Source organism: Thamnophis elegans, chromosome 1 (assembly GCF_009769535.1).
Source record: "Thamnophis elegans isolate rThaEle1 chromosome 1, rThaEle1.pri, whole genome shotgun sequence".
Classification (NCBI taxonomy): domain Eukaryota; kingdom Metazoa; phylum Chordata; class Lepidosauria; order Squamata; family Colubridae; genus Thamnophis; species Thamnophis elegans.
In genome coordinates this window covers 185,990,564-186,015,807 of record NC_045541.1, presented here as the reverse complement: position 1 = coordinate 186,015,807, position 25,244 = coordinate 185,990,564, and the positions used below count along the sequence as shown (strand labels likewise).

The window sequence follows — 25,244 nt, the reverse complement described above, 5'->3', positions numbered from 1 at the left end:
CCCTGATGGGAAGAGCGTCCAGGCAGACCTCTCTACAGGAAAAGGTCAAAAAAGTCAAGATGGCCACCAGGACTTTCCACCTTGCAGAGCTTCGGCCTCCACCCTCTTGCTTTTCTTTTGACCTCACCCCATGGACACCTAACCCCCCCCCTCCAGCCACCCAAAGGCCCTGAAAGGGGTGAGGGTCTCTTCTCCTTTGCAAACTGAGAATCTCCCCCCCCCCTCCCTCCCTCCCCACCAATCGACCTCAGTTTCTGGGGATTTCTTTTGGAGGTTTTGGGAGGGGTGGAAAACTCCAGATTCTTCCTCAGAGCCTCCGAGAGGGGCTTTTAGCCCTCCTCCCCACCCCCCCACCCTCTTGAAAAAATCTCCTCTCTCCTCCAGGTGCAAACGGTGCAACACGTGTACCCAGCGGAGGTCCAGTATATCGAGGGAGGGGAGGCCGTCTACGCCAACGGGACTCTGTAGGTTCCTTCTCTCTCTCTTTCTCTCTCTCTCATTCTCTTTGTCTCTCTGTCTCTCTCCCTTCGTCTCTCATTCCCTGTCTCACTCTCAGTCTTTCTCTCTCTCTGTCCTTTCTCTCTCATTATCTCTCCCCTTCTCCCTTCCTCTCTTTCATTCTCTCTCTCCCTCTCTCTCTTCCTCTCATTCTCACTGTCTCCCTCTGTCTCTTCCTTCCTCTCTCTCTCTCTCTCATTCTTTTTGTCTCTCTGACTCTCTCCCTCTCCCTTCCTCTCTCATTCCCTGTCTCACTCTCAGTCTCTCTGTCTCTCTTTCCTTTCTCATTTTCTCTCTCCTTCTCCCTTCCTCTCTTTCATTCTCTCTGTCTCTCTCTCCCTCTTCCTCTCGTTCTCACTGTCTCTTTCCCTCTGTCTCTTCCTTCCTCTCTCTCTCTCATTCTTTTTGTCTCTCTGACTCTCTCCCTTTCTCTCTCATTTCCTATTTCTCAGTCTCTCTCTTTCATTCTCTCCCTCTCTCTCTCTCTCTCTCTTCCCCCACTCTTGGGATTTCAGCAGCCTTGCTTCAAGTGTCCATCAATTCCACAGGCTAAGGGAGCCCCATTCCTCCCTCCCCTTCTCTCCTTTCCTTCTCAACAGGCGCGCTACCTATACTTACAACACCGAGGCCCAGATTTACGCTCCAGGCAGTGCTACGGCCTACTTTGAGTCGCAAGGGGGCAGCGCTCAGGTGAGCCCGGGGGCTTCCTCCCCCACCGCCATCCCCTCCCACGGCATGGTGGGCCTGGCCCTGGACAGTGCGGGCACCAGCCAGATCGTCACCAGCTCCGGCACCTACCTCATCCACGGCGGGATGGAGAACGCCCGGCACACTTTGTCGCACGCCTCCCGCTCCTCTCCGGCCACGGTGAGTCAAGGGGCCAAGAGGGCTGCGTCCCAACTGGGGCACTGGTGGGGAGTTCAGGAGGGGGGGCTCATTTTCCCAATTGCACACTCCAACTGGGGGGGACGCCCTTCATTCAAACTGGTTTCCAGCGCTTCCTCCGGAGCAAGGCTGAGCAACTTCGACCTTTTGAACGACCTGCAGACTTCAATTCCCAGAATTCTGGGAGTTGAAATCCAGAGACTCCCCTGTTTCCCCTGAAAATAAGGCCCAGCTGGAAAATAAAGCCTAGCACGATTTTTTCAGGATGCTCGTAATATAAGCCCTACCCCAAAAATAAACCCCAGTTAAGCTCATCCACCAGATGGATGCAATTACCACCGTATTTTCCCCAAAATAAGGCCTAACCGGGAAATAAGCCCTGATGCATCTTTTGGAGCAACAAAATAATATGAGACATAATATAAAGGCCTTGTTTTCAGGAAAACACGGTACGAAGCAGCCCTAGTCGCCCCATCCCTGCTCCGTAGAGGATTGAACCGTGGGGGTCCTTTGTGCTCTCTGAGCTTGGTAGTTCCCTTGCAGACGTTTCACGACCCAACTAGGTAACATCCTCAGTGCTTTGGAAATTGTGAAGCATCCACAAGAAAACCACCGAGCTCAAGAGAGACATCCCAGATCTGTCGGCTAAACCGGAGCCGCAACAGAGCCTCCTTCTGTCGCGTCGCCGAGAGAACCACAGAAATGTAGAGGCCGAATGACATCCCACGAGTCGAGTTTGACTGGTGGGAAATGTCAACTTCTTGGAAGTTACTGAGGGCTAGAAACGTGGCAGATGTCCGCCCTTCCTCTGCCCCGCGTTCCCCTGCCCTTTGCGCTCGCTGCTGTGCCGTGTGGCTTCTTCCGCATGCCATCCTACGCAGTCACCTTCGTGTCTCTGCCGCACTAACCCTCTCCTGCCTTCCGAAGTTTTGCTTTGGCCCGTTTGGGGCGGGGGGCGGGGGGAGACCCGGAGGGCATGGCCTTGGCGGAAGCTCAGCCGACGCCCCGTGTCTGATTTGCCTTTTTCTTCCTTTTTTCCCCCTCTTTCTCTCTCTCTCCGGCTTCCTTCGGGTAGCTCGAAATGGCCATTGAGAACCTCCAAAAAAACGAAGGCATTACGTCGCACAAAAGCACCCTGCTGAACAGCCATGTAAGTTTTGATTGCCCTCCCCCTCCCTCCCTTCCTCCCCTGCCTTGGTCCTCGGAGAGAAGACCCCTCACCCAGGGTCGGGGTGGTTGCAGATAAAGCTGGTCATTTGCATCCTTTTAGAGGGTCATTGAGGCCACCTGGAGGTTCCTCTGTGTCTTTAGGGTCACCCGAGTGGGGCAAATGGGGGTGGAGCCTTCTTGGAACTGCTGAAAGGACTGTGTTGTCAACTGGAGACAGATTATGTCTACCCCAAGGACAAAACACCCAGACACAAACTGAGCAACATGGTATATGCAGTACAATGCAATGAGCCCTGTGCAGATCTGTCCATTGGGGAAACAAAAAAGCCACTTCACAAACTCCTGGCACGACATAGGCCCACCTGCATTCAAAAGACAAAGCCTGAAAGTCCACCTTTTGGACAGAGAGGGCCACTGGTTTGGAAGAGGGGTCAAAGAGGCCATCTATGTCCAAATTGAACAGCCCTCTTTCAACAGAGGGGGAGAGGGATACGACATCATCTATCTCCGGTCTACAACACCGTCTTTTCAGCAGTTCTAGGAAGGCCCCCATTTGCACCACTGCAGCAGGTTGTAAAATTTCGGGCCCCACAAGCCTGCTGTAGTAATCTGAGATCTGACTCTAGCCGAAGGTATGCATGGAATTCCCACTTTCCTCCAACGTCAACTTGATAACAGGCATGGAAATGCTTTACAAGTTGACAGTCGGCTCCCCTCACTTTTCGAAGGGGACTTGTGCAGGGGGAAAAACAATTTGACTACAGGGATGTTTCGGAAACATTCTGTCTGCTTCAGACCCTCCCGGGACGGCGATCTTGAGTCGTTGGGTCCGTCTCAGGCTTCCCGTCGCATCCCAGCCTCCCCTCCCCAACCTTCCTTCCATTCCGATGCCTTCCCTCCCCCCCCCTCCCATTACAAATGCAGCGTAGCAAGTCACCCGTGACCACCTGACCTTCCTCTCTTGGTCTTGGCACCGAGCTGGAGAGGAGCCTCCAAGCCCTATTGGCTTCTAACACACACACCCTCCCCTACTCAGGAGCCCCTCCCTTCCGGCCTTCTCTGTTTCTCACCTGGAGACCCCTGCCTCTTTCTCTGCCTTGCGCTTGGCTCCCCCTTCCCTTCCCCTCTGAGGCTCGGCTCCTCGGGCCCGGCCTCGGATGGCTTGGTGAGATGCATGGGGCAGGGGGGACATCAGATGCTCCATGGCAGGGGTCCACCACCGCCCCATGTCGCGGCCCACTACTGGGACACCGTGTCATTTCAAAGCGGGATGCAAAAGCAATGCTCATAGCGTGTACACGAAGCTCAACTCGTGCGAGCAGTGGGCCCTTGCACTCGTGCGTGGAACACTGGTGGGAGCAGAGGGCCGGTGCGTGTACACCTCCCACTTGCATGTACCCGCATCCGTGGCGGGTTAGGTGAAAAGGTTGGGGAGCGCTGCTCCATGAAGTGGTTTTCAGAGTGGGAATCTTGCCCCCCACAATCTAGGTCCTCCTTCTATTGGCCTCGGGAGGCTGGAAGGTTCATGTTGAGCTGGTCAGGATCGAACCGCTGGCTGTGGAATGTAGAGTTTGCCTGCAATATGTACGGCATCCAGTCCACTATGCCACCACGGCTCCTAGTGGACATTCCCAGCCATTGTCTTGCTGTAGGGGCCCTCCGGGTGGGGGCACAGCCACTGGGGAGGGGGGGCAGAGGGTGAAAAGAGGGGCTTCCGGTAGATCGGGGGGTCCCAGATGGTTCTCCCACCCCCACCCAGGAGACTGAGCAGCCTTTTCCATGTTCTGGAGATGTCCAGATTTGTTCAGGTCCTCCTTGGGATGCTCGAGCCTCTGATCCTTCTCTTCCTCTTCCTCTTCTCTTCCTCTCTCTCCTTTCTATCTCTTCTGTTCCTCTTTCTCTTCTCTTCTCTTTCTCTCTCTCTTCTCTTTCTCTCTCTCCTCTCCTTTTTCTCTCTTCTCTTCTGTTCCTCTTTCTCTTTTCTTTCTCTCCTCTTTCTCTCTCTTCTCTCCTTTCTCTTCTTTCTCTTTTTCTTCTCTTTCTCTCTCTCCTCTTTTTCTTCTTTCTCTTCTTTTTCTTTCTATCTCCTGTTCCCCTCTCTTCTCTTTCTCTCCTCTCCTTTATCTTCTTTCTCTTGTTCTTCTCTTTCTCTTTTTTCTCCTCTCCTCTCCTCTCTTTCCACTTCTCTCTTTTTCTCTTCTCTTTCTCTTCTCTCCTTTCTCTCCCCTTTCTCATCTCTTCTCTCTTCTCTTTTTTTGCTTTCTTCCACTCTCCTCTCTTTTCTCTTTCTCTCTCCTTTCCTCTCCATTCTCTTTCTCGTCTCTTTTTTTTCTCTTTCTCTTTTCTCATCTCGTCTCTTTCTCCCCCACCCCCATCTCCCCTTCCTCCAAGCAGCTGCAGTGGCTGCTGGACAACTACGAAACGGCGGAAGGGGTCAGCCTGCCCCGCAGCTCCCTCTACAACCACTACCTGCGCCACTGCCAGGAGCACAAGCTGGATCCGGTCAACGCAGCCTCTTTCGGGAAGCTGATCCGCTCGGTCTTCATGGGCCTGAGGACGCGTCGGCTGGGCACCAGGTCTGCCAGGGGTCCAGGACCACCCGCCACGGCCAACTCGCCCCGGGATAACTCGCCACGGGGCAAGGGCGACCCTAATAATCGCAGAAACGGTGGAATCAGGCTCACCAAAGAACGGACAGAATCAAACGGGAATGACGAGGATTCAGATGTTTCCCTTCCTTCTTTCAAATCATTGAATCGTTAAATGGCCCTGCGGCGAATTGTCCCGCGGCAAGTTGGCTGTGGTGAGGCGCTCATGGCAAGGTGGCCTTCGCGGGTTTCCCTGTTCCGGTCTGTCAAGGGGTGGGGGCTGTGGAAGGACCTTGGATATTTGGGGGGGTCCATTTCTTGGGGGAAACTGTGGCCTGTTCGGCAGCTGCTATCTTGCCCTTTTTTCGAGACCCCTCTCCCCGGATATCCAGCGGCTCCGAGCCCAGAAAGGCTCCCCGGGTTCAGGAGGGCCGGAGGGCTGCGGGGGCGGGGGCATTCAGAGTCTTTTCGGCTACTGTGCCAGCCTATATTTTTCCCCAGCCTTTTTCTAGGGCATCCGGGCTGCTCTCTGAGAAGGGTTTCCCGGCCTTTGCGGCAGGGTGTTGTGGGGAAATGAAGGAGGAGGGAGGGGGGGTCTCCTAAAAACCACGGTGGGCATCACCGCGTCGCCCGCACGATGACCTCAGAACTGGGCGTGGCATTGTAGCGCCCCCTCAAGGACGGAGAGGGTAATGAGCCCAATCCGTCCCAAATAGATGAACCTCCAAGATCTATTTCGACCCGACACCAGGTAGTCCTCGACTTACGACCACAGTTGAGGCCAAAACCTCTCTCGCTATGCAACACCCTCGTTTAGTGAGCCGCACCCCCTTCGCTTTGCAACCTTTGCGGCCACAGTTCTTAAGCGAATCGTTCCACATTGTTAAGTGAACCGTGCGGTCACTAAGCGAATCCGGCTCCATCCCTCTATTGACTTTCCCTTTTTCGGAAGCCGCGGCCGGGGAGATCGCAAACGGGGATCAGGTGATTCCAGGGACGCTGCCAACACTTCCTTAAAACTTCCTTTTTTAAAAAAAAAATGGCTTTTATTTAATAATAATAAGAACAAATATGAGCCGGTTGATCACATTACCATTTTTATGGGGGGGGGTGCTGCTGGCACGGTCATAAGAGCGAAAAATCACCCATCAAAGTCACTTTTTTGAGTCGTAACTTTGAATGGTCACTAAACAGATGGTCGTAAGTCGAGGACCACCTGCCAAAGGGTGAGAAACTGCGGAGGGCCTTGACAGTCAGGGGACTTCATGGGGGGATTTGCAGAGCCCCCTCCCAAAAAGCTCATTCACGGGATGGCGGATTCTCCCCCTCCCACCCAGTGTTCTTGGAAATAACCCACTGCCCATCATCCTCTGCAGGGGGAACTCCAAGTACCATTACTACGGGATCCGTCTCAAGCCGGAGTCACCCCTGAACCGCTTGCAGGAAGATGCCCAGTACATGGCCATGAGGCAGCAACCGGCTCACCAGAAGCAGAGGTAGGAGCCCCCCACCCCAGTCCCCAGCACGTTGCAACCTCATGTTGCTAGTCCTCATGGAACTGCCTGGAATGACAGAAAGCCTTTCAAATCGGGCAGAAGGGGACACACACACACAAACACAAACACACACACACACTGGTGTGCACACAGGGATCAACCTATCTTCCAAAGCACCTGAGGGCAGAACAAGAAGGAACAGATGGAAGTTTGTCAAAGAGAAATCCATCCTAGAACTAGGGGGGAAATTTCCTGAGAGTGAGAAGGATGAACCAGTGGAACCGCTTGCCACCAGAGATTCCAAAGGCCCCGAAATGCAGGTTCTTGCCCTGGCAGGGTTTCTCAGTCTCAGCTACTCTAACATGGGTGGACTTCCGACTCCCAGAATTCCCCTTTCGGTCTTGTGGCTTCCATGTTAGCTTTTCCAATGGTGTGTACTTGCTGTTTATCTCTCTGTGCCAGTTGATGGCTGGAGTGTCTGAGTCTCACACAATTCTCTAGCGGATTTTGGTCTGTCCTAGGAACTACAGAGGAGAAATCAATGCATATACCATGCCTACACTGACAGGGCAACCCACTTGTATCTAAACCAGGGGTCGGCAACATTAAACACTCACAAAGGTCCTAACTGGAGACCCCCGTTCAGTTCTGGAGCCGACTGGAAGCCGGTTCCCCCACCATAGAGTCTCCTCCTAGCGCGGCGTCCTTTTTTCTCTACCTGTCCTAACCAAAAGCCCTATCAGCTGACCGGAAAACCCACTCCTAGCCATAGAGTCTCCTCGTGGTACACCCTGCTTCCCCCACCCACCCCCACAAACCAGAAGCTCCTCTCAAAATTGTGGTGCCGACTGACGACAAGGAGCCGCAGCAGAGGGATGAACGAGCCACATGCAGCTCCGGACCCCTGATGTAAACAGAGAGTAAACCTCACTCCCTTCTAGCTCCGATGATGTCACTTACTTGGGTCAATAGACAGGTCAGCCATTTCTCTGAAACAGTATAAGGCCAGGATGGCGAACCAGGTGGCACACGGAGCCATTTGTCAGGGCACACGAGGCGTTGCCCTGTCAGCTGGCCAGAGCACATGCGTGCGCTGGCCAGTTGAGTTCAGCCTTTCTTTAAAGCCATTTTTCGCCCTCCCCAGGCTCCAGAGGCTTTATAGGAGTCTGGGGAGGGCGAAAAGAGCCTCCCCCCCCCCGCCCCACGAAGGCCCTCCGGAGGCTTCAGGAGCTTCCCTGAAGCCTCCGGAGTGCAAAGAAACTGGCCCTATGGGCAAATAGGAAGTTCAGAAACGGACTTCCAGTTTGCTCGTAAGTTCGGTTTAAGCCCTCCGGAGCCTTCAGGGACCTTCAGGAGGCTTCCCGGAAGTCACTTCCGGTTTGCTCGGAGGGTCCTTTTTAGTCCTCCGGATGCTTCAGGGAAGGCTCCAGAAGGTCCCTGAAGCCTCTGGAGGGCCTTCGGCGGTTGGTGGGGGGGAGAGGCTGTTTTCGCCCTCTGCAGGCTCCTATAAAGCCTGTGGAGCCTGGGGAGGGTGAAAAAAGCATGCAAAAAATGGGGGGGGGTTTGCCTCTCATGTGCACTGGGGGGGTCGCGTGTTGCATTATGGGTGTGGCACCCCCGTGCACGACCCCCCTGAGTCCCCCCCCCCCCCATAGCACGTGAGCCAAAAAAGGTTCCCCATTGCTGGTATAAGGGATACTGCTTGGGCCAGGGATTGGACTAGAAGACCTCCAAGGTCCCTTCCAGCTCTGTTATTCTATTCTCTAAAGCCCCTGAGGGCAGAACAAGAAGCAATGGGTGGAAACTAATCAAGGAGAGAAGCATCTTAGAACTGAGGAGAAATTTCCTGACAGTGAGAACAATTAATCGGTGGAACAGAAGTTGCCTCCAGAAGTTGTGAATGCCCCAACACTGGAAGTCTTTAAGAAGATGCTGGAGAGCCATTTGTCTGGAACAGTATAGGGTTTCCTGCCTAGGCAGGGGGTTGGACTAGAAGACCTCCAAGGTCCCTTCCATCTCAGTTACTCTTTCCTTCCTTCCTTCCTTCCTTCCTTCCTTCCTTCCTTCCTTCCTTCCTTCCTTCCTTCCTTCCTTCCTTCCTTGAAAGCCTCAGAGCTTCTTTTCAAGGTAACAGACACCTCTCCCCCCTTCTCGTTCTGCAGGTACCGACCATCCCAGAAGTTGGATGGGGCATCCGAGGGGGGGTCCATCAGCTCCCCCCACACCACCCCCGAAGAGTCCGTAGCTGCCCAGTGTCAACATCACCAGCAATTCATCGGTAAGAAAAGTTTCCATATCCCCCCCATTTGTGCTGCTCTTTCCGGCTCTCAGGGTTCCAAATAGCACCCGAAAGTAAATCAGAGTCCGAGGCAAAGGATTCCTCAAAGTTCCAATTGATGAAGAGAGCCACGTTGGCACAACTGGGGAAACCCGAATCTGAAAGCTTCCCGGTTTTCCCCCACCCAGTTGAAAGTTCAAGATCTTCCCCCCCTCCCACCCACAAGTCCACCCCATGGTCCAATCTCCCATTGCCACGCTGACAGGTTCCACCCATCCAGTTCTGGTCAGGTGCGGAGACAAAGGATGACCTTGGCTTTGTAGAAAGAATGTTGTTATGGCTACATCGCATCTAACTCGGTACAATCCCATTTTCCCACCATAGAAAATGCATAGCAGAATAATAGAAAGTGTGGCAGGCCAAAAATCCAAAAGGAAAGATGGCTCTTTTTCAAAAAAGTATATTTTACAGCAGTGGTTCCCAAACTTGGCAACTTTAAGACTTGTGGACTTCAACTCCCAGAATTCTCCAGCCAGCTCTGCAGAGCTGGCTGGAGAATTCTGGGAGTTGAAGTCCACAAGTCTTAAAGTTGCCAAGTTTGGGAACCACTGCTTTACAGGACCTCAAACGCTTAAGATTTTATCTATTGATTAAATTTATTTACCCATCTCAATGTCCGAATCTATGGATGAAAAACTCAATAACTTTGGAAAAACTTTGGGGGTGGGAGGGAAACAGGAAGTCTACTCTGAAAGCGTGAAAAGGGCAGATTAGGGAGGCCCCTGGGAGATGGACGGTGTATAAATTTAATATATAAATAAATTTGGACCCCAGGCTCAAAGCCTGCGCTTCTAACCCAGATCCATGCAGTGCTTTGAAGTACCGAGAGCTTGAAACCATTTGTTTAGTGGACCATTCCAAGTTACGGGGGAAAAGTGACATGTGACCATTTTTCGCATTTACGACCGTTGTCACGTCCCCGTGATCAAAATTTAGATCCTTGGCAACCAACTCATATTTACAATGGTCGCAGTGTCCTGGGCTCGTGACCTTCTGACAAGCGAAGTCAATGGGGAAGCCGGGTTCACTTCGCGGCTGTGTGACTTAAAACTGCAGGACCGCAGCGATTTCCTGAACAGCTGCGGCAAGGAAGGTCGTAAAATGGGGCAAAACGTATTAACCATGGAAATTTGGGTCACAATTGTGGTGGTATATCAGAGGGGCTATCGGTAGTATATTGCCCCTTCGCAGTGGATCACCAGTGGGGCAGTTAGATTCCGCGTAATTTTCCCTGCAGTATAATAAAATGTAGCCACATTCACCAAAACTACAGTCACAAGATCCTGGAAACAACAACGGTACATAAAGCAAATCTCCCAAACATTTTTTTTTTCTTGCCCCGCAGACGTCACTCACGTCCTGCCCGAATTCCCGGTCCTGAATCCGGAAAGCGTCCACCTTCAGGAGGGGATCGAGTCACGCGACCTCCAGGCTCTGCAGCTGTTCTACCGCCGGCATTGCGAGGTGATTCTCACGTCCCGTTTCCTCCCGAAAGGGCCCAGGTTTGAAGGGGACCTGCCTGGGAGCCTTGCCACGTTGGCTTCGCCATCGAAGCAACCGTTTGGCGACCACGGCAGCACCTCTGCCTGCCCCACTGGAAGCCGATCTGATGGGGGGGCGTCTGTCCCTGCAGGCCAACGTTGAGGTAGTGATGAGCCTCCAGCTTCCATTCCTCGAGAAGCTTTGGCGTTCCTTCTGGAATTCCGAATCCCTCCCCAGCCGGACAGGCGCTGCCACCGCCGGAGCCGCCAGGTAACGCCATGATCAGGTGGCCTCTCCGCCTCCCCTAACAGTTGGGCTCAAAGTGAGTGCAGGCGGCCCTCAACATGCTGCCACAGTTGAGCCCAAACGTTCCACTGCTGAGCAAGAGAGGGACTCAGCCAGTTTTTGCCCCGTCGAACGACTTTTCCTTACCACGGTTGTTAAGCGAATCACTGCAGTCGTTAAGTTGGTCACATGGCTTCCCCCTGGACTTTGCATGCCAGAAGGTCACAAAAGGGGAATCTCTTGATCCCAGGATACTGTGACCGTCATAAATACAAGTCAGTTGCCAAGCCTCTACATTTTATTTTATTTTATTTTTATTTTATTTTTATTTTTATTTTATTTATTTTTATTTATTTGTTTTATTTTTATTTTATTGTATTTTATTGTATTTATTTTATTGTATTTATTTTATTGTATTTTATTGTATTTATTTTATTGTATTTTATTGTATTTTATTGTATTTTTTATTTTATTGTATTTTTTATTGTATTTATTTTACTTTGATGATTTTATTGTATTTTTATTATTACATTTATTTTAAAATTTTATTTTGCCACCTACTCACACACAGCGGCTCAAGGCAGCTTATAGGGCATCAAAACCACAACATAAAAGAAATAAAAATAATAAAAAGTGGAAACAATCACGTTGACCACCTGACAACGGAGATGCTGCAACGGCCATATGTGTGAAAAACGCTGATCAGTCACTTAATTTTCAGCGCCGTTGTCACTTCAAATGGGCACTGAGCAAGCGGTCGTAAGGCGAGGTCCGCCTGTAATTTCAACTCTGCCCTGGGAGTGCTGGCCCCGAGTGCAGAGACTGAGTCCTTGGACGGGTGTTTAGGAGGACGGGTGGCCTGGATCCTTTTACCGAAAGCCTCTCCCGCCTCCCCTTCTCCCGCAGTGAAGAGTCCTACGAAGCCATCCTCCCCAGACACCAGCTGATCGCCCTCTGCAAACACGAGCCCATCCTGGCCTGGATGCGGAGCTGCGACCACCTATTGTACCAAACCCTGGTGGAGGTTCTCATCCCGGACGTCCTCCGGCCTGTTCCCGGTGCGTAAAAGGGTCCCGGGGTGGGTGGAGTGGATTCCAGCTTTGCCTAGAAGCCTGTTCTTGAATCTGGCTGGTGCTGCAACTAACAAGGATTTGGATGCTGGCTTAGCTCAGGCACACAGAGGTCCCGCTCAGAGCTTCCTTTTCCTGCAGTGCCTTTTCTTGACTCCAAAGTCCAACATGGCAGACTTGTAGCTCTCCCCGAGGATTGGGTGAACGTCTTCCACTATGGAGGTTCTCCGTCATCCCGGTCACGGTTGTCCCTAAGGTGCTTTTTCAGGAGGCCACTGGACTTTCTGGTTTTTCTTTGAAGACGTTTTGCTCCTCATCTGAGAAGCTTCTTCAGCTCTGACTGGATTGGTGGTGGAATTCGAAGGATTTATACTGCTTGGAGACAAAGCTGGTCATTTGCATCCTTTTAGAGGGTCATTGAGGCCACCTGGAGGCAGTCACGTGCGGTGAGGGTTATGCCTGGTGAGGCTCAGCTGGACATCCTTTTGCGAAGCAGGGCAGCGTTCAGCCTCGGCGGTGGGGGGGGGGAATTTGCATCGCGGGAGCCGCCAAGCGCCCGGGTCTGCAGCAAAGGCGCTTGGCGGCTCCCACAATACAAAGTGCCCCGCCGCCCACCCGCTGACCCGGCCTGTGGCCGCTGCTTCTCCAGGCTCCGCCGCTGGAAGTCTCGGATCGCCTCTGGGGGAAAGCTGAGTGAGAAGCGGAGCGAAGCTTCTCTGTGGCCTCCTGGCGCCGGGAGGCCGCAGAGAAGCTTCGCTCCGCTTCTCACCCAGCCTTCCCCCAGAGGCGATCCGGGACTTCAAGCGGCGGAGCCTGGAGAAGCAGGCCGGGGCAGCGGGCGGCAACATCGGGGATGGTGGGGCACTTTTGCATCGCGGGAGCCGCCAAGCGCCCAGGTCTGCAGCAAAGAGGCAGGCAGCCTCCTCCTTCTCGCCCACTCCTCTCTCCTCTGAAGCACGCCCCGCCCAACGTAAGCGTGCTCAAGAAGACACGATTGGCTGCTTCCAAATCAGGAGGCGGGAGAATTAGTGCCTCTTTTCCATCTGAACTTCTTTGCCTTTTAACTCTTTCTTAACTTTTAGAAGGCGAAAAATTCCTTATGGAAAAGAGGCTCCGAGTTCTCTCGCCTCCTGCTTTGGTTAACACTAAGCAGACACCAAGCCACTGTGACCTGGAATCTGGTAGCAACTATCTTGGCTTTAATTATTTAAAAAAAAAATTTAAATTTCTTTCTTTTTCCTGAGGAGAGTGGTGAGGCTCCGCCTCCCTTGCCTCTAGTGACTGCACGTCCCTGCCTGGAGGTTTGTCTGTGTTTTCAGGGTCACCCGAGTGGGGCAAATGGGGGTGGAGCCTTCTTGGAACTGCTGAAAGGACTGCATTGTAGATGGGAGGTAGATGATTGAATTTGAATTTGAATTTAATAACATTTATATGCCGCCCAATCCCGTAGGACTCCGGGCGGCTTACAATACAGAATAAAATCAAAACAAAAACATAAGGAAAAGAAAAGATAGATTTAAAAACAACACACCATACACTCAGTATGGCGCTGGACCATATTTTGGGGTCAACAGCCCCAGGCCTGCCGGAACAGCCAGGTTTTAGTGGCTTTTCGGAAGGCCGAGAGAGTGGGAAGGGTCCGGATCTCTGCGGGGAGATCGTTCCACAGGGCCGGAGCAGCTACAGAGAAATTCCTCCGGCATTGCCCAGTCGACGGTACCCGGAGGAGGCCCAGCCTGTGAGATCTTATGGGTCGTTGGGAGGTATGTGGCAGGAGGCGGTCCCGCAGATATCCAGGTCCCAAGCCATGTAGGGCTTTAAAGGTCATGACCAGCACCTTGAAGCGCGTCCGGAGACCGATGGGAAGCCAGTGCAGCTCGCGGAGGATAGGTGTAACATGGGTGTACCTAGGTACACCCGATATCGCTCGCGCGGCCGCATTCTGGACCAACTGTAGTCTCCGAACACTCTTCAGGGGCAGCCCCAAGTAAAGCGCATTACAGTAATCAAGCCTAGAGGTGACAAGAGCATGAGTGACCATTTGAAGTGCCTCCTGGTCCAGGTAGGGCCGCAACTGGTGCACCAGGCGAACCTGGGCAAAAGCCCCCCTGGTCACAGCCGACAGGTGGTGTTCTAATGTCAGCTGTGAATCCAGGAGGACACCCAAGTTGCGGACCCTCTCTGAGGGGTGTAGAGTTTCACCCCCCCAGGCTGAGAGGTGGAATATCTGGACCATCCGGGGGGGGGCAACATCAATAGCCACTCGGTCTTGTCTGGATTGAGTGCCAGCTTGTTTACTCCCATCCAGACCCTGATAGCCTCCAGGCACTGGCACATCACTTCTACCGCTTCACTGAGTTGGCACGGGGCGGACAGATACAACTGGGTATCGTCCACGTATTTGATCCCGTGCCGGCGAATGATCTCACCCAGCGGCTTCATGTAGATGTTAAATAGGAGGGGGGACAGGACTGAGCCCTGAGGCACCCCATACTTTAGGGGCCTAGGGGTCGACCTCTGTCCTCCAACCAACACCGACTGTGACCTGTCCGAGAGGTAGGAGGAGTTTTGAGTTTTTGAGTTTTGAGTTTTATTGGGATTTATATGCCGCCCTTTTCCCTGAGGGGACTCAGGGCGGCTTACAACCACAAGGGAGGGGGGTGCAGTGTCAAAAACAGAACAGTATGTGAACAAAGAAAACATAGTAAAAACACAACTTTCATTCAGCAATCACTGAATGCTGAATCACCGTAGAACGGTGCCTTCCACTCGTCGCAGAAGGATACCATGGTCGATGGTATTGAAGGCCGCTGAGAGGTCAAGAAGCACCAGGATAGAGGAATGTCCCCTATCCCTGGCCCACCAGAGATCATCGGTCAGCGCGACCAAAGCAGTTTTGGTGGAGTAACCAGGCCTGAAACCCGACTGAAAGGGATCTAGATAATCTGCTTCATCCAAGGTCCGTCGGAGCTGAAAGGCCACCATGTTGTATCCCTCCCCCTCTGTTAAGAGAATGTGGACCCAGGTGGCCTCTTTGACCCATCTTCTTTCAAGCCAGCAGTATCTCTGTTCAAAATGTCTGTCCTCAAAAGAGTGGCCTTCTTCGTCTCTTCAATGCAGGTGGACTTCTGAATCTTGTCCTGATGGCTTTCTTCTCCTAGGTTGCGCCATGTGTTGGTGAAGTGGCTGTTTTGTTTCCCCAATGTGCAGATCGGCACATGACTCCCTGCATTGTGCTGCATAAACCACGTTGCTCAGTTTGTGTCTGGGTGTTTTATGGAGAAGCTTGTGCCTTTGTCTACCTTTGGGTTGGAAGTGAAATGTCTTTAAAGAAAAACCAGGGAGTCCAGTTGCCTTTGGGTCTTTCAGTCGGGGCTTCCAGCTCCCCGGCTCAGCTGAGGCCGCCCCGTTCTCTTCCCCCGCAGGCACCCTGACCCAAGCCATCCGCAACTTTGCCAAGAGCCTGGAGGGCTGGCTGATGAGTGCCATGAGCGAGTTCCCGCAGCCGGTGGTCCAGAGCAAGGTAAGCAATCAAAGGCAGAGCCCCTCCCCGGCCTCGGGGTGTATGTGTGTGGGAAGCGCTGTGATCTCCTCCCCACCACCACCCCCAGAACAAAATTCCAACCCCCAAGTCTTCTGTTTTCTGGAACCCCCTTCTTCCCTTGGCGCTTCAAAGGCCAACCCTAAAGCTTGGCCGCGCCCATGGCTGTGTCCCCCCCCCCCCTTGGATGCCCTGTGGCCGGTCCCGGATTTCATCCTTTCAGTTCAGGCTCTCTGTCCACCTCCTGCCTCTCTTATGCCCCTTTCTCCGCTCTTTGCTGGGGTTGTGCAATGCAGTCAAAAAAGTCAAGATGGTGGCATGGATCGCGCCCGTTCTGACCAAGGCTTCCCAAGAGCACGAAGCCGACTCCTCGTCCCGATGAAACCCCTTTTTGTTTAGTTTCAAGGGAATTCCTCTCCAGCAAAGTCCCAGCCAACCGTCTCTCACGAGATTTCACCACTAGAGACCTTGATCAGGCTTGGAGAGCTGCCAGGCCGATATCTTCCAAACGCCACGCTGTAGCAGCAATTCCTTGGCAAGGAGCCAGGAGCAGATCTTCACCCCGTTGAATTGAACTACCGTATTTATCGGCGTATAACACGCAGTTTTAAAACTAAAATTGCAAGCTTAAACCCTGCCTGCGTGTTATACGCCGATACTCCGGGTGGCAGAAGCCCGGGACCCAGTCAAATTCGCTGCGCAAGGTGAAACGGCCGGCAGCAGCCCTGCTCTCCTGCTGCGGCTTCTGTTTCAATAGGGAAGAAAACTTCCTTTCGCTTCCCGGGCTTCTGCCGCCCGGCAGAAGCCCCGGGACCCAGTCAAATTCGGGAAGCGAAAGGAAGTTTTCTTCCCTACTGAAACAGAAGCCGCAGCAGGAGAGCGAGGCCAGCGTCCGTTTCAGTCGCTTCCCTTCTCCGTCTTGATTGCTGGAAGCAGTAACAAACGGCGCGTCCGCTCCGCATCGCCCTGACAACCACCCCAGCCGGCGGCTGCCAGGCCTCGCTGGAGTCAATTGCAAAGCTGCGTTCAGCGCTTTGAGGACCTGAGGCATCTTGGGAAATGTAGTTCCCTATCAGAAAGAATGGAGTAGCTGCGAATTTGTAACAACATAATATAACTTGGTGCTTCGCAGGTTACGAAAATCTCGTTTGATTTGCACACTGTTTTTTAAAAGTTAGATAAAGAAATAAAGCTGTGAAAGCGACTAGATAGCCCCCCTCCCCTTCCTGTGTGTGAGAAAGGGAAGGAGAGGAAGGAAGGAGGGAGGGGGGAGGAAAAGAAGAAGGGAGGGGGGGAGAAGATGGAAGGAGAAAAGATGGATGGAAGGAGAAAGAATGGAAGGAGAAGGAGGAAGATGGAAGAAGAAAGGAAGAAAAAGAAGAAGGGAGGGAGAAGGAAGGAGGTAGGAAGAAAAGGGGAAGAGAGGGAAAGAGCAGAAAGACAAAGAGGATGAAGTTGATAGGCAAGAGGAAGGGGGAAGGAAGGGAAAAAAGAGGGAGAGAGTGAAGATGAGGAAGAGGTTTTTGGTTTTCCAAAAAGCAGTGATTCTGATTAAGTTTTTTTGCTCAAAGAGGTGTTTTTTCATTTCATATTTGCCTTTTAAGAGGAGTTAATGTTATAATTCATGTTCTAATGTTATAAATTTTAATCCAACATTAAGTTCCGAGCTTCCAAGTCATTTATTTTTAATGAAAAAAATTTTTACTCAAATTTTTGTGTTAAAATGGGGGGTGCGTGTTATACGCCGGTGCGTGTTATACGCCGATAAATACGGTAATTGTCTCCTGCAAACTCCCCTCCTCTTCTGGCTTCTTTTAACACTCTAGAATAAGACAAGTAACATCCTCATCTTTTAAGGGCAGTGAAATAAAACATCAGAGCCTCGACTTTTGCTTGTGCATTTATGTATTAAATTTATTCACCACCCATTTTTGACCCCAGGGCAACTCTGGCTGGCTTGCAATATTACAAAGATAAAACTATACAAAACCTACGGGCACCGTGAATAAAACACTCTAGGAATCCAAATACTCGGCCCTAACTCCAAGACGGGGAGGGAGCGAGTAGGATAAGGAAGGGGGAGAGAAGAGATATACTATTAATCTGATCAACCAACCCGTATTTAATATGCACTAGCTGTTTCTGTAACAACTCGTTTATCCAATCGGCAACACCCAAAGTTGAAAATTTATATATATAAAAATGGTTGTCTCTGTGTGTTTGTGTGCGTGTATGTTCCAGCATAACTCTGGAACGCCTCGAGCAATTTCAACCAAACTGTGTACACTCTCTGGAGAAAAATATTATAGGGGTGAGACACCCCTAAAATCCCTCGGTGTGTGTGTTCTGTTAAGATGCAGCCTGTTGTGCCTTTAAATGGCTTCTACTGTACTGCTGTAAAATGGCTTCTAGTGTACAGTACTGTACTGGTAACAGTACTCCACCAGGGGGCTCCCTCTGGTAAGGGGGGAAAATCAAACATTAGAAATTACGTTTGGTCCGGACATTTTCCCCCTATAAATAAATACCTGGGCTACTCTAGTTTCATATGTTTCTTATTCCATCTCAGGCACACACATTTCTTTTGAATTAGAATGTTAATTTGAAATACCCTGGAAGGTTTATGAGAAATTCCTGGGGGAGGATTTGTGGGAGAGGATCCCTTGTTGCTTGAAAAGGGTCCCCGTGGGCCCCTCCCTGCCCCCGGCTTCCTACCTGGGGAGCCTCACGCGCTCTCTTCCCCCAGGTGAGCGTGGTGAGTGCCTTTGCCCAGACCCTGCGCAGGTACACCTCCCTCAACCACCTGGCCCAGGCCGCCCGGGCCGTCCTCCAGAACACCTCCCAGATCAACCAGATGCTCAGCGATCTCAACCGGGTGGACTTCGCCAACGTCCAGGTCAGTTCAGGTCTCGGGGTCTCCCGGAGGGGCCGGAGCAGGGAGGGTTTCTGCGGGCAAACTGCTGGATGGAACTCGTAGTTCTGTAGGATGCCGCCCAAAAGCCATACGTGAGAGTTTGTGTTTGCCACCAATATTTAGAATTTTGAAATTGAAGTCGGGGTCCGTGGTGCTCTCTGAGCTTGGTGGTTTCCTTGCAGACGTTTCATGGCCCAACTAGGTAACATCATCAGTGGTGGTGAACGTGGGGTGGGCTCCCTTCTTTAGGTGCAGTAGCTTACCAAGGAGAAAATCAACACTCCCCGTTAATGCTGGTAAATGATGTTACCACGTTGGGTAGTGGAAGGAGACCACCGAGCTCAGACATCACCAAGGGCCCCACCAAAAGAGAAACCCAGATAAGCAGGGATTAACACCAGAAAAACCATCAAGCAGAAAACAATGTCCCATCAAGGCTGGCAAGGCAAGCTGCTACATATAAAGAAGAGAGCAAACCCCTCTGCCTTCTAGCACTGATGGTGATACCCAGTTGGGTCATGAAAAGTCTGGAGGAAAACCAAGTTCAGAGAGCGCCCAGGACCCCCCCAGTCCTCCTCCTCCTCCTCCTTCCCTTTCTCCCCCTCCTCCATCTCCTCCTCCTTCTTTCCCCCTTCTCTTCTTCCTTTCCTCCGCCTCCTCTCCTTTCTCCTTTTCCACAAACACCTACTCCCTTGTAGCACTCATGGTGCTACCTAGTTGGGTCATGAAAATTCTGGAGGGAAACCACCAAGCTCACAGATCACCCAGGATCCCACTCTCCTCCTCCTCTTTCTTCCCTTCCTCCCCCTCCTCCCCTCCTACTTCTCTTCCTCCTTTCTTCCTCCTCCAAACCCCTTCCCTTCTAGCCCTGATGATGTTACTTAATTGGGTCATGAGATGTCTGCAAGAAAACCATCAAACTCAGAGACCACCAAAGACCCCACTGTTCTCCTCCTCCTCCTCCTCCCTTCTAGCCTTGATGGTGTTACTTAATTGGGTCAAGAAAACCTCCCAGCCCCAAGGACACCCCACCCCCTCCCCCATGTCAGCCCTGAGCCTCAACCTTTCTCTCCCCCCCCCTCCCCCCGGGCAGGAGCAAGCCTCCTGGGTCTGCCAGTGCGAGGAGGGCCTGGTGCAGAAACTGGAGCAGGACTTCAAGGCGACGCTGCAGCAGCAGAGCTCCCTGGACCAGTGGGCGCGCTGGCTGGACGAGGTGGTCACGCAGGTGCTGAAGCCCCACGAGGGCGCGGCCAGCTTCCCCCGGGCGGCCCGGCAGTTCCTGCTGAAGTGGTCCTTCTACAGGTAAGGAGCCCTCTGCCTCCTTCCCCCCTCCCCCCCAACTCCTCCTCCTCCTCCAGAGCCTCGGCCCGAGTGTGGGGAGAAACTGACCGGGGCTGAGGTCTGATCTGCTAGCTTTCTCATTGGAGAGGAATCTCTGACCTGGAAGGGCATGTCGTCATCACACACACGCACCACACACACACGCTAATGCACTACTTGTAGTGATGGTGTTACTACCTAGCTGGGTATTGAAACATCTGCAAGAAAACCACCAAGCTCAGAGAGCACCAAGGACCCCAAAGTTCTCCTCCTCTTCCTCCTCCTCCTCCTCCTCCTCCTCCTCCTCCTCCTCCTTTCTTTCTCTTCCTCCTTCTAGCATTGATGCTGTTCCCTAGTTGGGTTATGGAACATCTGCAAGAAAACCACCCAGCTCAGAGAGCACCAAGGAACTCTCCATTCGACCCTACCCTACTATTCCCTTCTATCAGCACACACACACACACAAACACACACTCTGCTTTGCCAAGAGCCCTTCCCAGGGCAGGAAAAGGGCCATTCTGAAGGCAGGAAGGGTCTCCCGCTCCTCCTCCCCCCCACCCACCCAGGTCTCAGGCTCAGCCGTCAGATGTCCCTTTTCTTTCTTCCCCCCCCCTCCCCCAGCTCCATGGTGATCCGCGACCTCACCTTGCGCAGCGCCGCCAGTTTCGGCTCCTTCCACCTGATCCGCCTCCTGTACGACGAGTACATGTTCTACCTGGTGGAGCACCGGGTGGCCGAAGCCACGGGGGAAACGCCCATCGCCGTGATGGGAGAGGTGAGCTCCGGGCACGGCTTCACCCTCCGCCCTGCAGGGAACACGCCGAATGGTGGCCGGGTGTATAACAGAACAACAGGCTCGAAAGGGACCCCGGAGAAATGTTCCCCTCTTAATTTTTTTCCAGTGTGAGCGGAAAAGTATAGTGTGTGAGCGGCACATTTTCATGCCTGAGCAGCTGATTTTTTTTCACAGATGTTCACCTAAGACAATAACGAAATCAGTATTATTTTAAACTCAAAGTTATGTTTATTCAAGGGGCCCACTTAATTAAAAGTGTTATGTAATATCAGTGTCACTTAACAACGCTCTTGCTTAGCAACCAAAATGTTGCCTCAGAAACTCTGTCATTTGAAGCCCGCAAGTCTTAAAGCTGTCAAGTTACAAGGCCCTCGCACCCCTAACCCTTTAGAAAACAGAAACCCCAGGGGTGTTCAAACTTGATAGCTTTAAGACTTGTGGACTTCAACTCCCAGAATTCCTCCTCCAGTCATGTTGCTCTTTCGCCTCGGCACCCCTCTGGCTACCTCCGTCCGGACCTGGCAGCTGCGGCGACCTCATCAGCCTGGATCTGCTCCATCTTCGGTTTTTCCACTGGGGGCAGGACCGCCGCTGAAGATGCCGACGAGCCCCCACCGCCACCAGAATAACTGCTGCCGTCTCCTCCTCCTCCAACAGCACCACCGCATTTGTTGCCCGGCGCTGCAGCTGAGGTGAAGCCGCCAAAGCTCCCGCTGGCGCCCCCGCCTGTGGCAGTGGCACCTCCCCCTCCACTCAGAGCACCTGAGCCGGGCACCACGTTACCCCTGCTGCCACCTCCTCCTCCACCGTGCTTTTGAGAAGCTATGAGGCCTTTTTTTCCTGCTCCCGCCCCCTCTGCCGCCTTCTTACTGGCTCCCTCGATGGCGCCGCCATCGGGTTTCTCCTCACCACCTCACCTTTGACAGCGCTCCAGCGCCCTTTTCCCCTCCCTCGGTCGGTCTGCACCTGCCATCCAGCTCTCGCCCCGCAGGGGGGGAAAAGGCACCATGGCTCCTCAAAAACACGGCAGAGGAGGAGGGGGCGGGGTAACGCGGGGCCCAACTCAGGTGCTCTGAGTGGAGGGGGAGGCGCTGCTGCCATGGGCGGGGCCGCCGGTGGGAGCTTTGGTGGCTTCACCTCAGCTGCAGCGCTGGGCGGCAAATCCAGCAGTGCTGTTGGAGGACGAGGAGGCGGCAGCAGTTATTCTGGTGGCGGCGGGGGCTTTGGGGGTTCATTTCAGTCGCAGCGCCGGGCACAAGCGGCTAGGACTGGCCACCCACAAAGGACCTCCCCAGGCTTGCTTTGCTGAATACGGGGCGACTTCAGTAGTTTGAGCAGCGCAGCGGGCGCCTAGGAGGTCCTAGGAGACCGGCCATGCCACGTAAGCTCCTGCCGCTGTGTCGTGTCCCCCCCCCCCCCGTGCGCCCATGCTAACCCTAACCAGGACAGAAAATCTGAGGCCCCTCAGCTTCCGGAGCCTGTGACATTAGAAATCACTGTGCGGCAATTGGAAACTGCTGCGCGGTGTTTTCTTGCCAAATGCGCGGCCGCGCAGCCGCGCACCTTAGAGGGAACATTGCCCTGGAGGTCTTCTAGTGCAGCCCCTTGCTCGAGCAGGAGACCCTGGACTGTTCTGGACAACGAGCTCTCCAGTCTCTTCTTAAAGACCTCCAGTGTTGGAGCACCCACAACCTCTGGAGGCAAGCAGAGGGAGCACCTTCTCTTTCCTGTCATTGGGTGGGGGGCTGTTGGGAGAGGCCCTTAGAAGACAAGTAATTGTGGCCAGTGAGGCAGGGGGACGCGGGTCCCCTGCTTGGGGGGGGGGAGTCTCTATGCCAGGGGAAAATGCACCGCAGGACGAGAGTTAAACTAACATCAAAGAAATGGTGGCGCAGTGGTTACAATACAGCATTGCAGACTGATTCTGCTGAGTGGTTCGATCCTGACCGGCTCAAGGTTGACTCAGCCTTCTGTCCTTCCTTCTGAGGTCAGTAAAATGAGGACCCAGATTTTGGAGGACAAGAGGCTGACTGTAAACCGCTTAGAGAGGGCTGTAAAGCAGTATGAAGCGGTATATAAGTCTAAGTGTGAAGAGAGGGAGGGAAGAAAAGGGGAGGGAGGCAGGCAGGAAGAAGCGAGGTAGGGAGGGAAGGAAGGAAGGAAGGAATGAAGGAAGGGGTGCGGTGGTCAGAATGCAGTATTGCAGGTTAACTCTGCATTCCGTTGGCAGCAGTTCGATCCTGACCGGCTCAATTTGACTCGGCCCCTGTAATGAGGAGCCAGATTGTTGGGGGGACAAAATGCTGATTCTGTAACCTGCTTAGAGGGGGCCGCAGAAGCCGTTGTGAAGCGGTATATAAGTCTAAATGATGGGGCTACTGAAGAACGGGTGCAAAAGGCGGGACCGAATGAAATGCGAACGGCAAAAAATGACCATCTATTTTGCACATTTATTTTAAATAATGAAATTAAATGGTTGAATTGTCCTGGGGAGACCCTCCAGAGATCCCCTCCCTTTGGCTTCTTGACTAACCGGTTCTCTCCCCCCACCCCCACCCCTCCCCGGTCTTGGGAAACATCCGCCCTGAACATCCGCCGTCTTCTCTCTTCCAGTTCAGCGACCTGTCCTCCCTGTCCCCGGCTGTGCTCGAGAAAGGTACAGACCCCCTGCCTTTCCTCCACGGGAGGCATCGCCCAGCCCGTTGGGGTGTTTAGCCACCCCCGCCCCGGGCTAAGGCTGCGCCCATCTTTCTCCTTTCCCACAGATGCCTTCGGCACCCTGGGCCTCGAAGCCGGCGCCCGGGTGAAGCCCCGGGTGAAGCGCGAGCACAGTGACCCTGGGCCATCCTTGCAGGAGATCTAGGCTGACCGGGCAGGCTGCGTACCCGCCCCCTCTACTCCAACTCCGCCGAGAGTGCCAAAGCTTTCCGAACGACGCCCTGTGAGGACTCCCGGCCCTCCCGGACGACGGCGTGCCTCTACGTTCCTCCTCCTCCTCCGCCTTCTCGTGCTTACGAGTCTTTGCCAAAGACGGGCCGGTGTCCGGCAAGACAGAGAAGGCCCTCGAGCGTCGGCCGGTCCTTCTCTTTGCAAGGACACCCCCCCCCCAAGCCGGCCCACCCCCCCGTCCTCCCTCCTGCTCTTATGCTTTGCCTTAACTGACTCCACTCCCCCAATGGGGAACAACCTGCTGAGGTGCCACTGTGACCCTGGGGCGCTGATCGATTCTGCACCTGGCGAGGGAAGGGGAAGGGCGGCCTTCTGGCGTCCACTCCGACTCTTGCTCAATAAACGGACACTTGTGGCCAACCGCCAGCATCCCTCGCTGTCCTTCCATTCCCTTTCGCCTGTCGCCTCGCCCGACTAAGCGCACTGCCTCCTGGGCCCTCGGGAGCCACCGACGCAGGTGGGATATCCTGGGAGAGCTTTTTTCAACCCGCCCCGTATTCAGCAAAGCCGCTTGGCAGAATGGCAGCAAACTTCCCAGAATTCCCCAGGTTGTTGAGTCAGGATCTTCCTGCGGGATTTCCCACAATCCTCAGCAAGCTGGAAAGGCCAACCCCAGCATGCCACGGTTACCTCTAGGCGCCCAGGGGCCCCTGTGGGAACTGCCGACCCTGTTTATAGGTTGAGCTTCTCGTCGGCAAACTGCACACAGCTTTCAATTGCGGGGGTGGAAGTCACAGCCGAAACCGGGGACCCCGAAGTGACATGCTGCGCTAGGAATGCAGCAGTGGGGGGTTCCAGATCCCATTGCAACCGGTACGGTTGCAACAGGGCCCGGCATCCTCCACATGAACGTGCGCAGCGCCCGCACGCTACCTTCCAGTGACACTTCCACGATGCTCCAGCTGCTCAGCGGAGCGTCGCGCAGGTGCTATACGGGCCCTGCACGGAAGCGCTGAAGAGCTTAAAGACAGGTAAAGACAGGTAAAGAACGGTAACCGGTGCTCCGGGCGGTCACCGGTACACCCATATACCGGGGCATACCGCCTACAACCCACTACTGGAGTGCAGCAACAAAGCGGCATGCAAAATATTGCTGTCGTTTATCGTTTAGGTGCGTTTATTTGTTCATTTGTTTGTTTTCATAATTGAGATAATAATTTAAAAGATTTAAGCAGCCCAGAGAACCGTTCAATGTTGAGCTGTGTGTGACGGAGTGGTTAGAATGCGGCATTGCAGGCTAATTCTGCCAACTGCCAGCAGTTCGATTCTCACCAGTTCAAGGTTGACTCAGCCTTCTGTCCTTCCGAGGTCAGTAAAACGAGACCCAGATTGTTGGGAGCAAGAGGCTGACTCTGTAAACCGCTTGGAGAGGGATGGAAAGCAGTATATAAGTCTAAGTGCTAGTGCTGTTCTCTCTCTCTCTCCTTCCTTCATGCCCTTTCCTTTCTACCTTTCTTTCCTTTCCTCTACTCTCTCCTCCCTTACCCTCCTTTTCTCCATATTTCTTTTTTCTCCTGCTCACTCCATCTCTTATTTTTCTTTTGCTCTCCCTCTTCTTTCCTCTTTCTCCTTCCTTTCACCCTCCTTTTCTTCCTTTCTCTTCCTTCTTTTCTCTTGCAAGAGCCCTGGTGCAGTGGTGAGAATGGAGTATTGCAGGCTAACTCACTGCCAACTGCCAGCAGTTCGATCCTGACCGGCTCAACCTTGACTCAGCCTTCCATCCTTCGGAGGTCGGTAAAAGGAGGACCCAGATAGTTGGGGGCGAGAGGCTGACTCTATAAACCGCTTAGAGAGGACTGGGAAAGCCCTGTGAAGCGGTATATAAGTCTAAGAGCTAAGTGGGAAGGAAAGGAGGAAAGGAAGGAAGGGAGGAAAGGAAGAAGGGAGGGAAGGAAAGGAAGAAGGGAAGAAA

General features: G+C 53.2%; 1 protein-coding gene across 3 annotated transcripts in view; it reads left to right on the top strand.

The window, feature by feature from the left end:
* The window catches only part of RFX2 (regulatory factor X2), a 58,113-nt gene extending 34,431 nt beyond the window's left edge, over positions 1 to 23,682 (top strand). Inside the window, exons 4-18 of one of the 3 annotated variants that reach the window (XM_032239165.1) lie at positions 385 to 464; positions 1,098 to 1,365; positions 2,459 to 2,533; positions 4,948 to 5,129; positions 6,518 to 6,637; positions 8,800 to 8,915; positions 10,321 to 10,439; positions 10,609 to 10,727; positions 11,649 to 11,800; positions 15,238 to 15,335; positions 18,100 to 18,249; positions 19,361 to 19,569; positions 20,209 to 20,362; positions 22,997 to 23,039; positions 23,149 to 23,682. In XM_032239165.1, the coding sequence (XP_032095056.1) occupies positions 385 to 464; positions 1,098 to 1,365; positions 2,459 to 2,533; positions 4,948 to 5,129; positions 6,518 to 6,637; positions 8,800 to 8,915; positions 10,321 to 10,439; positions 10,609 to 10,727; positions 11,649 to 11,800; positions 15,238 to 15,335; positions 18,100 to 18,249; positions 19,361 to 19,569; positions 20,209 to 20,362; positions 22,997 to 23,039; positions 23,149 to 23,246 (1,983 nt within the window). In that variant the 3' untranslated portion in view covers positions 23,247 to 23,682. Of the gene's footprint in view, positions 1 to 384; positions 465 to 1,097; positions 1,366 to 2,458; positions 2,534 to 4,944; positions 5,130 to 6,517; positions 6,638 to 8,799; positions 8,916 to 10,320; positions 10,440 to 10,608; positions 10,728 to 11,648; positions 11,801 to 15,237; positions 15,336 to 18,099; positions 18,250 to 19,360; positions 19,570 to 20,208; positions 20,363 to 22,996; positions 23,040 to 23,148 lie in introns of all 3 variants that reach the window. The other 2 variants (XM_032239160.1, XM_032239168.1) reach the window with 2 other exon arrangements.
* The last annotated feature ends 1,562 nt before the right edge of the window (positions 23,683 to 25,244 follow it).